Genomic DNA, 13,550 nt, shown 5'->3' with positions numbered 1-13,550 from the left:
AATTTTACATAGTATTCCCGGAAACATTCCAATATCCCAGAGGTGGCTTTATGAGTTACCCCATCCTCCTTGACAATTTTATATATCTGTGTGGACCCTTTCTGCGCCGCAGATATCACTGACAGTAAGTGTCCCACCTTTTCCCCTTCGTCATAGAACAGTGCTCTCTGGAATGCCCTTTTCTTGTCTATCCCTTGTAAATATAACTTATTTACTTCTTCTTGTGCTTCTTTTAATGCCTTTTTAGTGGCGATACTGGGCCTACATATCATTTCCTCCTCTGCCCTGCTCAATCTGTCCGTAGTCTCTTGGTTTACCTGTCTCGTTTGTGTCTTACGTCTCGAAATATCTCGTATGAATAGTCCCCTTAAATATGCTTTCATGGTATCCCACACTATAAGTGAGTCAGCAGAACCTTCATTTAATTGGAAGAATTCAATAAGATCTTTTTTAATAATTTCCATATTAAGACATTTGAGCCATTCCAGATGTATTGTCCCCCCTACTCTCCTCCTTTTTCCCACTCCCAGTCTCAAACTAACTTTAATTGCCTTATGGTCGGAGATAACTCTCTGTAAATATTCCACCGTCCCAACTATTCCGTCCATGCCCCTGTTACCTAATGCTAAGTCTATGCGCGATAAGGCATGATACGAGGACGAATAACACGAAAAGCATTTGTTCCCCTCATTCCGCACTCTCCATAAGTCTATCATACCCATCTCACTAACATATGTCCCGAATGGAGTCATCCTATCCTTCCTGGGGTTAATTCCCTCGATTCCCACACGATCCCAATACTCGTTCATGACATTGTTAACGTCCCCTAATATTAACACCGGACATTCCCCTCCCCTCCCCGTCCACTCAAAAATCTCTTGTAGTTTCTTTTTCGAATATGGGGGTGGAATATAAAGTGCCACTATGATCACACATACACCAGAAATTCGGCATCTCAGGGAAACAAACTGCCCATCCCTATCTACGTAAGATTCAATTTCCTCGTAGTGAGCATGAGAATGTATCAGTACAGAGACTCCCCTCGCGTAGGCCGAATACCTTGAGTGATAGGCCCGGGTAATCCATTTTTTCTCTAGCCATTTTTCTTTTCCTTTAATCAAGTGAGTTTCTAGTAAACACGTAATAGCTGGATTGTGCTTTCTAATTTCTGCCATGACTGCCGCTCTTTTACTTGGATCTGAAACCCCCCTCACATTCCAACTTAGAATTCTTGTATCACCACTCATTATGTCCTATGAACATCAGTTGTAGTCGGTCTCTTGTAGTCCCTTTATCACATTGCAGTATGAAAACTCTCCCACAACTTATCCCCCCCTGATCCCCCCCGCCCCCCCTCTCCCCTCCTTCCCCGTATAACAGATTCTCTCTCTCCAACGAGAGAGGGTGCAACTGGCACCTAGCTACTGTGAGCCCTCGAATAGCCACTGAACCTCCTTCACTTGGGCGTACATCGCTCCCACCGTCACATACAAACATGCCCAATAGGCCACATAACTTTTTCTAACATGGATAATTCAATAAACATAAAAAAAATAAAAAAAAAAAAACCCAGGATCTACGACCCAAAAATAGATCTGAGTACCCAGGCGTCGCGGGGCACAGATTCAAAAATAGAGAAAAAATGTCCGAAAAATTCTTCTTCTTCAGCCTTTTCCTTCTTTCTCAGCCCTTAGTTTGGAGTGGTTGATTTCCATCCACTTGACGGCCTCCTCTGGGGTTGGAAAAAACTGAACAGACCCCAAAGCTGCTACTCTCAGTTTGGCGGGATATAACATAGAGTACTTCACTCCCAGCACTCTCAGTCCTTTCTTGACCTCGCCAAATTTCATCCGCATTTTCTGAACCTCTGCTGAATAGTCCGGATATATTTCAATACGGCGTCCATTAAATATGAGGTCCTCCTTCTTCCTAGCCTCCCGGAGGATAGTCTCTCTATCTCTGCAGTTAAGTATCCTGGCCAACATTGTACGGGGGGCACTACCCGGAGGGAGGGATCGCAGGGGAACGCGGTGTGCTCGCTCTACCGCAAACACCCTGGAGAGTGTGTCTCTGCCAATTTTAGATAGGATCCATTGCTCAGTAAAGTCAGTGGGGTCGTTACCCTCTACTTTTTCCGGGAATCCCACAAATCTAAGATTGTTTCTCCTAGATCTATTTTCTAGATCATCTTGTTTTAAGTGCACTTCTGAAATCTTTTGCGTGTGCTGGTTCTGAGTTTTCTGCATTTTATTTACAGTGTCCTCAGTGGTGCTCACTCTCTCTTCCACGGCACCCATCCTAGCATCCGCCTTGTTTAGTGCCTCTTTAATTCCAATAATTTCTTCCTTAATATTATCAACCCGCCTGCTCAACTTAGTCAGTGTTTTTTTACAGAACAATACCACCAGAAAGACATCTTTTAAAGTTGGTTCCCCTTCAGGGCCCTCCTCGTCAGCTTCACTATCCTCCTCTTCAGATGCACACTCAGACAGTGACTCCCCCTCCCCCCTCCTTTCAGCCTCTCCTGCAGCTTCGTTGCTCATTCTCTCTCCCTCCAGCACAGTACCTTCTCCGGTGCCCCCCTCATCTTCCCTTGCAAAGCGCTGCAGCTTCTGGATAATTTGTGACCTTCTGCCATAGTTCTCAGTCAGTCTCTGTGCCTCCTCCACTCTCCCGGCGCCATCTTGTGCAGCCACACTGCCGTCCTCCCCGACGTCTTTCTGCCTCCTCCTCCCCATCTCCGCACTCTTCTTCACTCCCGGTGTCTCCACTCGGCCCTCGGGCACCCACCACAGCAGTAAGTGTGCACGGGTCTCTGTTATGTCGGCCTATTAAGGATTATTCTTCAGAATGACAGTGGAGCTCCTCAGCCTCACGTCCTCTCACATCCGCGCCAGGCCACGCCATGTCTTTCTATTCTAATACTGAAGATACCAGTGGTGCTGAGGTATGAATAGCCAGCTCAAATTACTGTCCACCCTGTCTTTCTGATCTAATATTGAAGATACCAGAGGTTTTGAGCTAAGAAAAAGCTGCTCACTTTGCCATCCACCCTGTTTTTTATTTAGATAGATAATATATGGCATAGGTATCTCCAGGTCATAGCAGCGGACCTTCCCTCTTCACATGCATCTGTCCTAACAAGGGTGTCAGTGTAACAAGTCAGTGACCATTTAAATTGTATGGTCATTACTAGAGATGAGCAAAGGTGTTAGGATAAGGTGTTATCCGAGCACACTTAGGTGCTAACCGAGTGATTTCGGCGTTCTCCAATAACATGTTCCAAGTCCCAGCACCTGCATGCCTCGTGGCTGTTCGACAGCCGTAACACATGCAAGTATTGACCAACAAACAAGCAATCCATGCATGTGTCGCGGCTGTCTAACAGTTGCGAGACATGCAGGACCGGGGACTCGAAACATATTTTTTGGCCATGCCAAAAACACTGTTAGCACCCAAGCATGCTCAGATAACACCTTATCGGAGCATGTTCGCTCATCACTAGTCATTACCTAGACAAAGTGATTGTGATTTGCTAATTAAAAGTATTAGGAATTTATTTATACTGACATTTCCTTCAGTTATTTTTTTCATTACCAGATAACTCAAGTTACCAGATACATCTCCAACCAAGTCATAACAGCAGAAACTGACTTGCAAATTATTTGTCTAAAAGTCCATGGACCCAATCAAGGGGACATAACATGAAGTACTTTTTCAAGTGAACACACAGCATGTTTTGCAGCTGAGATTAAGTGATAGGATTCCTTTATTCTTAGCTTAGAGATCACAATTCAATAATGGCTTGTTTATTTGGCAGGATACATTTTATGTCAACATTATTAAACCTTTAGCGACACAAAGTAAATGTTTTACTGGAAAATTGCATAAATGTATAAAACAATTGTCTAAAGTATGGAGACGATGACATGAGTGACCCTGCTCTGAAGCAGAGACCCTTAATGAGGCTATGCACCCGGTTTAATCCACATTGATGCTTGCATAAACCAGAACGTATAATCATTTTGATATGCTAGCCCTGTACCACCCTTAAAATAGCTTTGTGAGCAGTGCAAGGTCACATATGGAATATTACAATGAGCTGCATCACTGAGCAGAAAAGTCAATGTCACAAAATCACAAACGAAGCAGAACAATATGAGGTCAGCATGAACATAATTAGTCCCCTTACCAGCAGGAATAATGCCAATCCTCATATTGCAGCGAGATAATGGGACTCCGGGATTGTTATGATCGACATCGGAATCCTTTTGTATCCGGCCTATGAGGCCATGTAGCACTTCACTGAACATACCATCGCCACCAACACAAACAACGCTGCAGGTGATGAGAGAGATCATTAGAAGACACACAAAATCTCAACAGTTCTCGTGACATGAAAGCAAATTAACTGCATGAGACGCGACTGAGCGCTCGCTCGTTTTCCAGTCTACGTTAAACATGAAATACATATTCATTTATTCATTTTCTTCCTCTCAGCCTAAATAATATAAGATCCCAAGTTTTAAAAGACAAATCTGCGGGGCCAATCATTAAAGCTTTTACACTCCTAAAGGACCCGACCTAGAAGCAAAAGTTAGGTCTGAACTCCACTTTGTGGGATCCCGGCATGCAGAGCAGGGACCCACAACCATGAGTGGCACCCTCCCTTAATGGAAGCAAGATATCTTGCTTTGCTACATCCTTCATGTCACTCTTACGGAACACTAACATCAATAGAACGGCATAGGATGTAACAGATGTAGCAGAGTGGGAGATCTTGTGATAACATGATCGATCTCTCACTTTCACTGCAAGATGGGCTGAGGAGGGTTATGGAATCACGTTCTGTACACCACAACCCCGAAATTTGGACCCGTTTGCTACAAAGTTGGCACTTTAGGAAACCATTGAGGACACGCCGGCATTTTTTTAAATAGAAGTTCATTACTAAAATCACTAATCTACTGCTGTCGATTGCTTTCTTAAAAAAAATAAAAGGTGATAGTAAAGCCCCCTTTACATTTAGCGATGCACCAGCGATCCCGACCACGATACGACCTGGTCAGGATCGCTGGTGCATCGCTAAATGGTCGCTAGTGAGCTGCCAAACAGGCAGATCTCACAGCGATGCAGCGACGCAGCAGCTGTCGCTAATTACCTTTCAGACGCGGCGATGAAGACGTCCTCCCGCCCGCGTCCACGCGTCGCTCGTCCGCGCCAGCAGGAAACAGCCGACGAGAAATGGACGTGGACGATCTCGCCCGATCAGCGATAGCCAGCGGGGGAGCCGGTCGGAGGTAAGTATCACATGTAGCGATATCGCTAGCAATATCGCTGCTGCGTCACAAAATCGGTGACGTTTTAGCGATATTGCTAGCGATATATCTATATGTAAAACCCCCTTTACTCTTCACTCCTTTAGGGGCCCATGAAGGACACTTGCAAGGAATTTTTTTAACTTCTAAAATAACCGATCTGCTGGTGCCCATTAGTTTCCTAGATACAGGCCAGTCAGATTGGTAATATTTTAAGTTACGCACAAGCTCCCGTTTTCCTTGCAAGCACGATGTGAGACCTGAAAAATTTGAAGACCTATTTCTTTTAGCATATCTCCTTCAGTAGGGCGCTAGAGCTTTGCAGTAGCAGCACATTTATGAGGCAAATATCACATCTTTCATTATCTTATGCTATCCTCCCAATCGCAGACTAGACCAACACTTGTAGGAATAGGAAAAGAACAACATTAAAAATCAAAATGTTGGACTCCAACAAGCCCAAAAGTATAAAATGTTGCATATGCACAAATAGTCATCTTTCACTTAATACCATTTACTCTGAATGTTTATGAGTATTTGTACAAAGAATTCCAACACTTTAAGATGAAAACTTACCCATCGTACTTCTCTAAATTGACCTCGTACAGGTTATCTCTAGCGTGGTTTGCATATTCTGTAACTGTTAAAAGTAAAAGTTCAGAGCAATGAGGAATCTAAAAGAAATGACATTTATGTATGCTGTAATTCAACAGCCACTATCACAGCTATGTAATTCTTGACATTATCTAAAAGTGATGCTTAAAGTTGGGTAAAAGCTTAAATCCACAGGCAGTGACCCTGGACTAGCTATTACCTTACTTTGAGGTTTGCGGCTTAGTTACAATTTAACGAGTGTACAGGCTTTCCACCACATTATATATTTTAGACACTCTTATGAATTTTCTAGAGAGCCCTTAAAAGGATTCCTACAATGCCTAGCTTTATCAAAGACAAACCAATATTTTGGCGCAAAATACTAGTTGAAAGAAATACAACCAAGATGTGATGTAATGAAGAGGTGTCAAATCTATCACACAGCGTGAGCCACTGATATACTTGCTCATCTTCTGCATGCTTGGGCTAGACTTAAACTGTCTACATTTAAGAATGGAATAAAAATTACACAATATATTCAGTTCAGCAGTGTAGCTCAATCTAGTTCTGAGGTGGTCTATGGTCCTGTCTTGAAAACCCTTCACACACCAGGGTAAGATTTTTTTTTATTATATGTAACTATACAATAAAAAGTATGTTTCAGAAGTACAGAATAACAATCTTCCATATTAGGTCATTTGCAACTTAAAGAATTATTCAGCACCTCTCATTTTTTTACTTTTGAGAAGTTCTACTGAAGTGTTCTACTCTGATAGACACCAAGTGCACAAAACCTGCAAATACACGGCAAACGGCCTAAGATCCCCAAGTCGGTAGCACTGCTCACATGTTCATGTGGAAAGGAGAGGAGTCAAACAGTGGTGTCAGCAACCTAAATGGAAAACAAAAATTCTAGAAAGGAAAACATATCCAACAAAAAGCATTTTGTATTCAGCTATAACTTACTGTAACTACCCTAAAGAAAAAGCCTCTCTCACTTACAGTGCTGTGCAAATTAATTGGGACAAAGCATTTTTTTTTTAAGTAAAATCGTAAGTTGGTTACCAGTCAGTGATTCAAACCAGTTTAAACTGCTTTGAACAGGCACTCACAGCTGTTCAAAGCAGTTAAAACTGGTTTGAATCACCGACTGGTAACCAACTTAAGATTTTACTTAAAAAAATGCTTTGTCTCAATTAATTTGCACATCACTGTATCTCAAGGGCCGGTGTTAGGGCGTGGGAAAAACTAGACAATTGCCCAGGGCCCTCACAGTCTACAGCAGGAGCTACACTGATAATAGCATTATCAGTGTAGAATACAATGTGGAGACTGCTTCAGGACCTTTGGTTACATCAGGATCACATGACCGGTCATGTGACCGTGATGTCACCACAGGTCCTGTACTCTGTGGGAGTTGGAAAAACAGAAGAGGAGACAGACTGGTGGTAAGCTCTCCATTGTGTGTTTACGTGTGCGCGTGTGTTTTTGTAACTGTGTTAGGGAGTTTTTCTGTGTGTGTGGTTGAGCCTAGGCTGTATGGTTTCCTGGTGGTATATGTTAGTGAAGATTTCAGTATGTATGGGTTCCTAGTATGTACATATGTGACTGTAGGTAGGTGCTCTTTGAAAGTGTCTGCATGATGGTGATGCGTATGCACACATGTCTGTATGTATGTGTTCCGTGCATGCATGTTTCTGTATGTATGTGCTCTGTGGTTACATTTGTTGTGTGTGTGTGTGTGTGTGTGTGTGTGTGTGTGTGTGCGCGTATATATATATATATATATGTTCTGTATACGTATGTGCCCTATGTATACGTGTGTATGTGTAGTGACCCGGTCCAGACTGTGTATGTCCCTTTAATTAACTCTGGACCGCGAGTATCTTCTGTACACTACAACTCACTCCTAAGTTAACCTCTTACTGTTATATGGTTTAAATGAATCAAAAACTCTCTAATCTCATATTTCACAGGTGGGTGTTTCAGTATTCTATTAAGTGCACTTTTCATTTGGTGTGTTCCAGCACTATATGCTGGTGAAATGCATGATTTATAAATTAATCTCACATTGTGAAGTCTGACACAAGAATTGAGAGTCATCCTATTGGTCGGTGACCCTGTCACCAAGGTTCAATGGGAGGAGCTACCTCCAGTGTCTGTCTAGACAAGACAGGGTTCTGGAAAGTTCCCTGAGGAATCTGGTTCAAGATGTAACCCAGAGCAGACCTCATGTGAGGGGTCTCCTGACTGCCCCCCACGAGTCTCCAAGCTTGGAGGTCCATCCTTATCTTCATCTCAAGACTTACAGCCAGGCCTAATGCCTTGGATCTTCCCCTGACTTCTACAGCCAAGATGGCTGAAGGCTTTTAACCTTTTTTTTTTTTAACCCTGGGTCCCCGCTGTCCAGTTTAAGGCGTGCTTCTCCAGCATTAGGTCACACTAAATGTGTACAGAAGAACCTATTGCTCCGCCTGTTGAGGAAATAGATGGTCCCCCGCCTCACTGCAAATTATCCGTTATTTACTTCAAGTATATAAATGAATATGGGATTTCAGGTCTATACATATTGCCATATATTCCCTCTTCTGCCTTTATGCCACCAATAGACTGAACTCTCTTATAATTACTTGCAAGTACTGCCCCTAACTAATACAGGTTCTTAACGCTCCAGAACCTTAATTCTGTATCAGAATCCAATCCTGAACTGTATTGGCCGTGGATTCCCCACTTGAACTGTTACCATTATTCCATGTTAAATCTCCCCGTTCTGCTGAAATAAGGCAGCTGTTATCCCCGAGACCTGTTGTCTGTGGTTATTCTATCCGCTGAGGACACTGCGTGGGGGGGGGTGGATAGCAGAGAACGGAATGGCCCCATACCAGGGCTGTTGCATATGCAACTTAAAGTATTTGGGTCACATCCATTTATAAATTCTGGCTGCATAGACAACACATGGTGTAAACTAAAAGATGTGCTGCTGATAACATGACACTGTGTGGGGACAGACTGATCTACTAGTGATCCTTCAATGCCCATCATTCTTCGTCAACCTGTGTAAAGAGGATGGTAATCAAGCAACCAATGACTTTAATATTGTCAGCTTAGAGATTCGCAGGCTTCCCATCTAGCAGCCGGGTAACACTGACCTGGACACTGGACCGGAGACCGGTGAATTGCTCATCTCTACTGAACTGTGTGAGGTCTAGCTTATACCAAGGCTGTTATTTCTTAAATTGATCCTTTCACATCCCGACTACTAAAGTGGACCCTTATGTATTAATTCACACCCGATGATTTGATAATGTATGCGTTCACTTCAATACAAGAATTCTAATCAAGCAATATAATCAGGTCCAATATATCTACACTACTTGCAGATTTTAAGTAAGTAAACGAAGTAGCAGTGACCTGAAAGACAACAATGTATAAATTCTCTCAATTAATGCAGCTATGGTAATTACTCTGAACTCCCTGGTGCCAGCACAGAAGGCAGAGGAAACAAAAAAAATCCCTTTAAATTAAAGTGAATTGAAAGAAAGCAGATGAAATATGGGAATACTGACAAAGCTGATAATTACTACAGTCCCAGACTTCTAAGATGTTGCTGCAATTATAAAGATAAAAATAAAAGTAGCAATCTGCAATTTATCTGACACTGTATCATTAGCGGTGACAACTACAGAATGTGCCTGAGCTGTGAATGGCATTCCATCATCACCTTCCAATAGTCACTTCACTAGTGATTAGCCGAGGAGCAAGAAGCCTCCACCAATGCCTAGAGACGTGCACTGGGAAAGTATATGGAACATTCCCTGCCATAAAAGAGAGCAATGTGTTCACAAAAAATAACCTCACTGCAATGAAACACAAACATATAATATGATATTACAAACTCATAAACCTCAACAACTCTGAGAAATATAAAACAAATGGAAGCATACAGAACTGAGGATTTACTATAACATGTTCCCAATATTTGCAATGTAAAAATATTTATCACAGTAGGACAATCATTCATTTCCTGTTCTTTACTTTTTAATAAAAGCAATTTCTGACATAATTAAATATTCCATGACATCACATGAATCAATATTTGAGTGTTGGGGGAAAATAAAAAGTTCCCATTCATTAGTACACTGAGTCAGAGTTGAAATTTGCTTTACATATACAGCCAGTTAAAGTGCTGGACCCCTTGGTGCCATAATTCATCACCAGGTAATACTTCTGCTGTCGGTGATGGCATCTAGTCTGGAGCAGATATACACTTAATGAGCATGTGTCAGCACCATCATGAACTGAGCAAGTATAGCTCTGCAGACAGGAAGCACAGGTGCATGTTACTATGCTGCGATTCTATGCCCAAAGTCAACATATAACAACAACTTCACTGTTTAAAGGACTAAATTAAAGAAATTAGAACAGTAAAAAGTCAAATGTAATTTTTGCAGCTCTTTCACATTTCTTAAAGGGTTGTTCTTAAATGGAATTTGTCAGTAGGATCAAACCTCCTAAGCCGTCTAAATGGGCATGTAGGTCATATGAAGCTGAATACAATGATATCTTGGTCTTTGTGATCTGATCTCTTATTCCAGAGATATCCACGTTTTCTGATTTGTAAAGGTACTGTCACACTTAGCGATATCGCTAGCAATATCGCTATAACTTGTGACGTTATAGCGATATTGTTAGCGATATCGCTATGTCTGATACTTACCTCCGACCCGCTCCCCCGCTGGTTATCGCTGATCGCGCGAGAACGTCTTGGACCGTTTCTCATCGTCAGCTTCCTGCGGCGCTTCCTGTGGAGAGACGAGCGTGGAGCCAGGCGGGAGGACGCAGGATCGCCTAGTGTGACAGGTAAGTAGCGACCCCCGACCCCAGCGATGTCGCTGGTGAGATCTGCCTGTGTGGCAGCTCACTAGCGACCACTTAGCGATGTACCAGCGATCCTGACCGCGTCATATCACTGGTCGGGATCGCTGGTACATCGCTAAGTGTGACAGTACCTTAAATGACCTCTTCCAGGCTATGGGGAGGATGTTGCCTGTAAGATAACTCAGCCTCCAAAGCTTATTTTAAATAAGATGGGGAGTTGCCAGTGTGAAACATGTATCTAACACAGAACGGGAGAAATTAACTTTGTCTTCTTGCAAACATTTTTTCAGCTCTCTGAGGTCATTCATAGAAGGTGATAAAAGATGAATTCTTCAACAACAAGGTATCTAATATGAGACACACAGGGAGGATTTTCTTCAGCATTATATAACCTGTATTCCCATATTAATAATTTAGATAGGTCAAATGTGGTGACAGATTCCCTTTAAGAACTGAGATTTGTGTAGCGCTCTTTGCCTTATGTTACCGGCCACGTTCGCTCCATCATTGGTGGCAGATCTACTAGCTGCTCTGAAGGTGGCTAGATCGCTTTATCAGGCCAGCTTCCAGGTGATTGTGCCATTCCAATACTACTGAGGACAAACTACCTCTGTTTGCAGCATTGGAGAGCAAATTGTTCTAGCCAGTGGAGCAAACCATGCTGCTGGTCAAAACTGTCAATAAATCAGGAGCACACGGCCCCCTGGAAGAAAACTAGGAAGCAGGAGAGAAGCGCTCTCCTGAAATTAAATGCTGGGGAAAACCTCTTTAAGCATTTGATTGTATGCTCAAAACTGAATGAACACAAGGCTGTTTCCAATAAAATCATCCATGGAAACAGTTAATCATTTGTCATCGCTACTGTAACAGTCGGCTGGCATAACAGCATTTACATCACAGGGATTAGAATTTCGGCTCAGGCATATGACAGTGCACAAGTGACAAATGTTAGACTATCCTATTTCCACATCTATGAGCAAGCATCTCGTCAGACAGATCACTGGATGAAGTCTGTCCCAGGAGTGTGGGCTGTGAGGAAGCACTTTTGCACTTTACTGTCTAATGATGAATACAAAAAAAAAAATCTCTTGCTTACTAATTGTTATGTTATAAGCATAATTTACCCAAATATTATACATGGTGAATTCAAAACATGAAGGTCCTTGGATGTTAAACCCAGAGGGAACCACAACAGTCTTTTAAAAGGCTATATGTGGGTTGAAAACCGTAAATCAGACAAGGTAAATGCAATGTTTTTGCAGTAAGAATTTGCCATGCATGCACTGTGGAGTGCAGCACTAGGGCCCACCCATGACCATAGCATACATTGGGGGTGGAATCCGGCCAGGACAGGCCACAAGTTGGATATGCAGAACATAGTGTGCAATATTTATTATACTTGCTAACATTGTGCCAACAAATCTCACAAGGCTTCACAGACATTATCAATGTCCCTTTGGGTCTCACAATCTAGATTCTTTATCAGTATGTCTTTGGAGTGTGGCAGGAAACCAAAGTATTCGGAAGGAACCCATGCAAAAACGGGGGGCACATATAAACTCCTTGCAAAAGTAAACCTTAGCAACAGTGCTAGCCACTGAGCCACCGTGCTGGTCAAATGTTAGACTCACCAGGTGAGGTGAATCCTCTAAGCGTTAGGTACCCGTGGCACATGTACCACGGACGATGATGGGACAAGCAGGAAGTCGCGCAGGCAGCGAAGACTTGGCACACACACAGGAATCTCAAGAGCAGCGGGATAGATTAACTGGAACCCAGCAGGGATGAAAGAAAGCACAACACAAACACAAAAGGCACAGATGGTGGAGAACACAGAACAGATGCCAAGAGTCTTGATCTTAAGACACAGGTGTGTCTCTTAATGGGCCTCAAATGAGCCTAGAGAGATAATGTCACTGATCCATACCGGTCAACTGCAAAGCTCAATTTGGAGCACAACAGAGGGCAGTGAACCAAGGGAAGTAAGTGGAGACCGGGATACCTGCACCAAAATTATAGGAAGCCAACAGACAGAATCTCGTGATGATCACTAAAATTGCTAAAAAGACTGAAAAATTGTGCAAAAAAGTATAATCATATAATCACAGATGAACATTAAAGGACAGATTTTTTTTCTTACCTATAACTTCCGTAGATATGGAGGCAAGGCTGAACAAAGGAGCTACTTTTTTGTCATATATTTGTTTTCCTTTCTTCTTCCCACCATACGGGTTTATGTAGACAAGCAAATGCTTTGGTCTCCTCGCTATTGAGAGAAAATAAAGCATTCTTTAAAATAGGACAGCAAAGTGAGACCTGGCCATGAAAACAGTGCTCTGTCCACTGTACGTTTCTCATCTGTATCATACTTTATTAAAATTTTTTGCCTCTTTTGGCACTTCCAAATCCGAAAAAAGCCAAGTAAGAGTGGTGGAGCAGAAATAGATGCAGGAAGAGAAACGGAATGTTGATGGTAATCCACAAAACTTCTCTTAGGCAGAAGTATCCTTGTTTTTAATTACATTATCTTTCTGTGTAATGGAAATGTAGGAAAAGTATTCTCTAAACTTACCGACTTTCATTTAACACAGTCATTGCATATTTTTCTTAACATATATCTGCATTTATTAAAACTGGTACTATTATAAGTCTCTACCCAATGCGTCTTTTTCTAGAATGAGCACTGTCAATAGAATCTTTGGAATTTGACGTTGATGGTTTACTGCTGAAAATGTTGAAAAGCATGCACATATTCAGATT

At 42.3% G+C, this 13,550-nt stretch overlaps 1 protein-coding gene across 1 annotated transcript in view; it reads right to left on the bottom strand.

The window, feature by feature from the left end:
* Nucleotides 1-13,550, bottom strand: part of CERK (ceramide kinase) — a 173,574-nt gene that overhangs the window by 55,973 nt on the left and 104,051 nt on the right. Inside the window, exons 5-7 of the mRNA XM_073573495.1 lie at nucleotides 12,931-13,056; nucleotides 5,895-5,958; nucleotides 4,193-4,338 (exon numbers count right to left, since the gene is read on the bottom strand). Coding sequence (XP_073429596.1) covers nucleotides 4,193-4,338; nucleotides 5,895-5,958; nucleotides 12,931-13,056 — 336 coding nt within the window. The remainder of the gene's footprint in view (nucleotides 1-4,192; nucleotides 4,339-5,894; nucleotides 5,959-12,930; nucleotides 13,057-13,550) is intronic.

Source organism: Dendrobates tinctorius, unplaced genomic scaffold (assembly GCF_039654945.1).
Source record: "Dendrobates tinctorius isolate UK_male_01 unplaced genomic scaffold, ASM3965494v1 ptg000035l, whole genome shotgun sequence".
Lineage (NCBI taxonomy): Eukaryota > Metazoa > Chordata > Amphibia > Anura > Dendrobatidae > Dendrobates > Dendrobates tinctorius.
The sequence above is the reverse complement of the archived record's forward strand: the minus strand, read 5'-3'. Positions and strand labels throughout refer to the sequence as shown.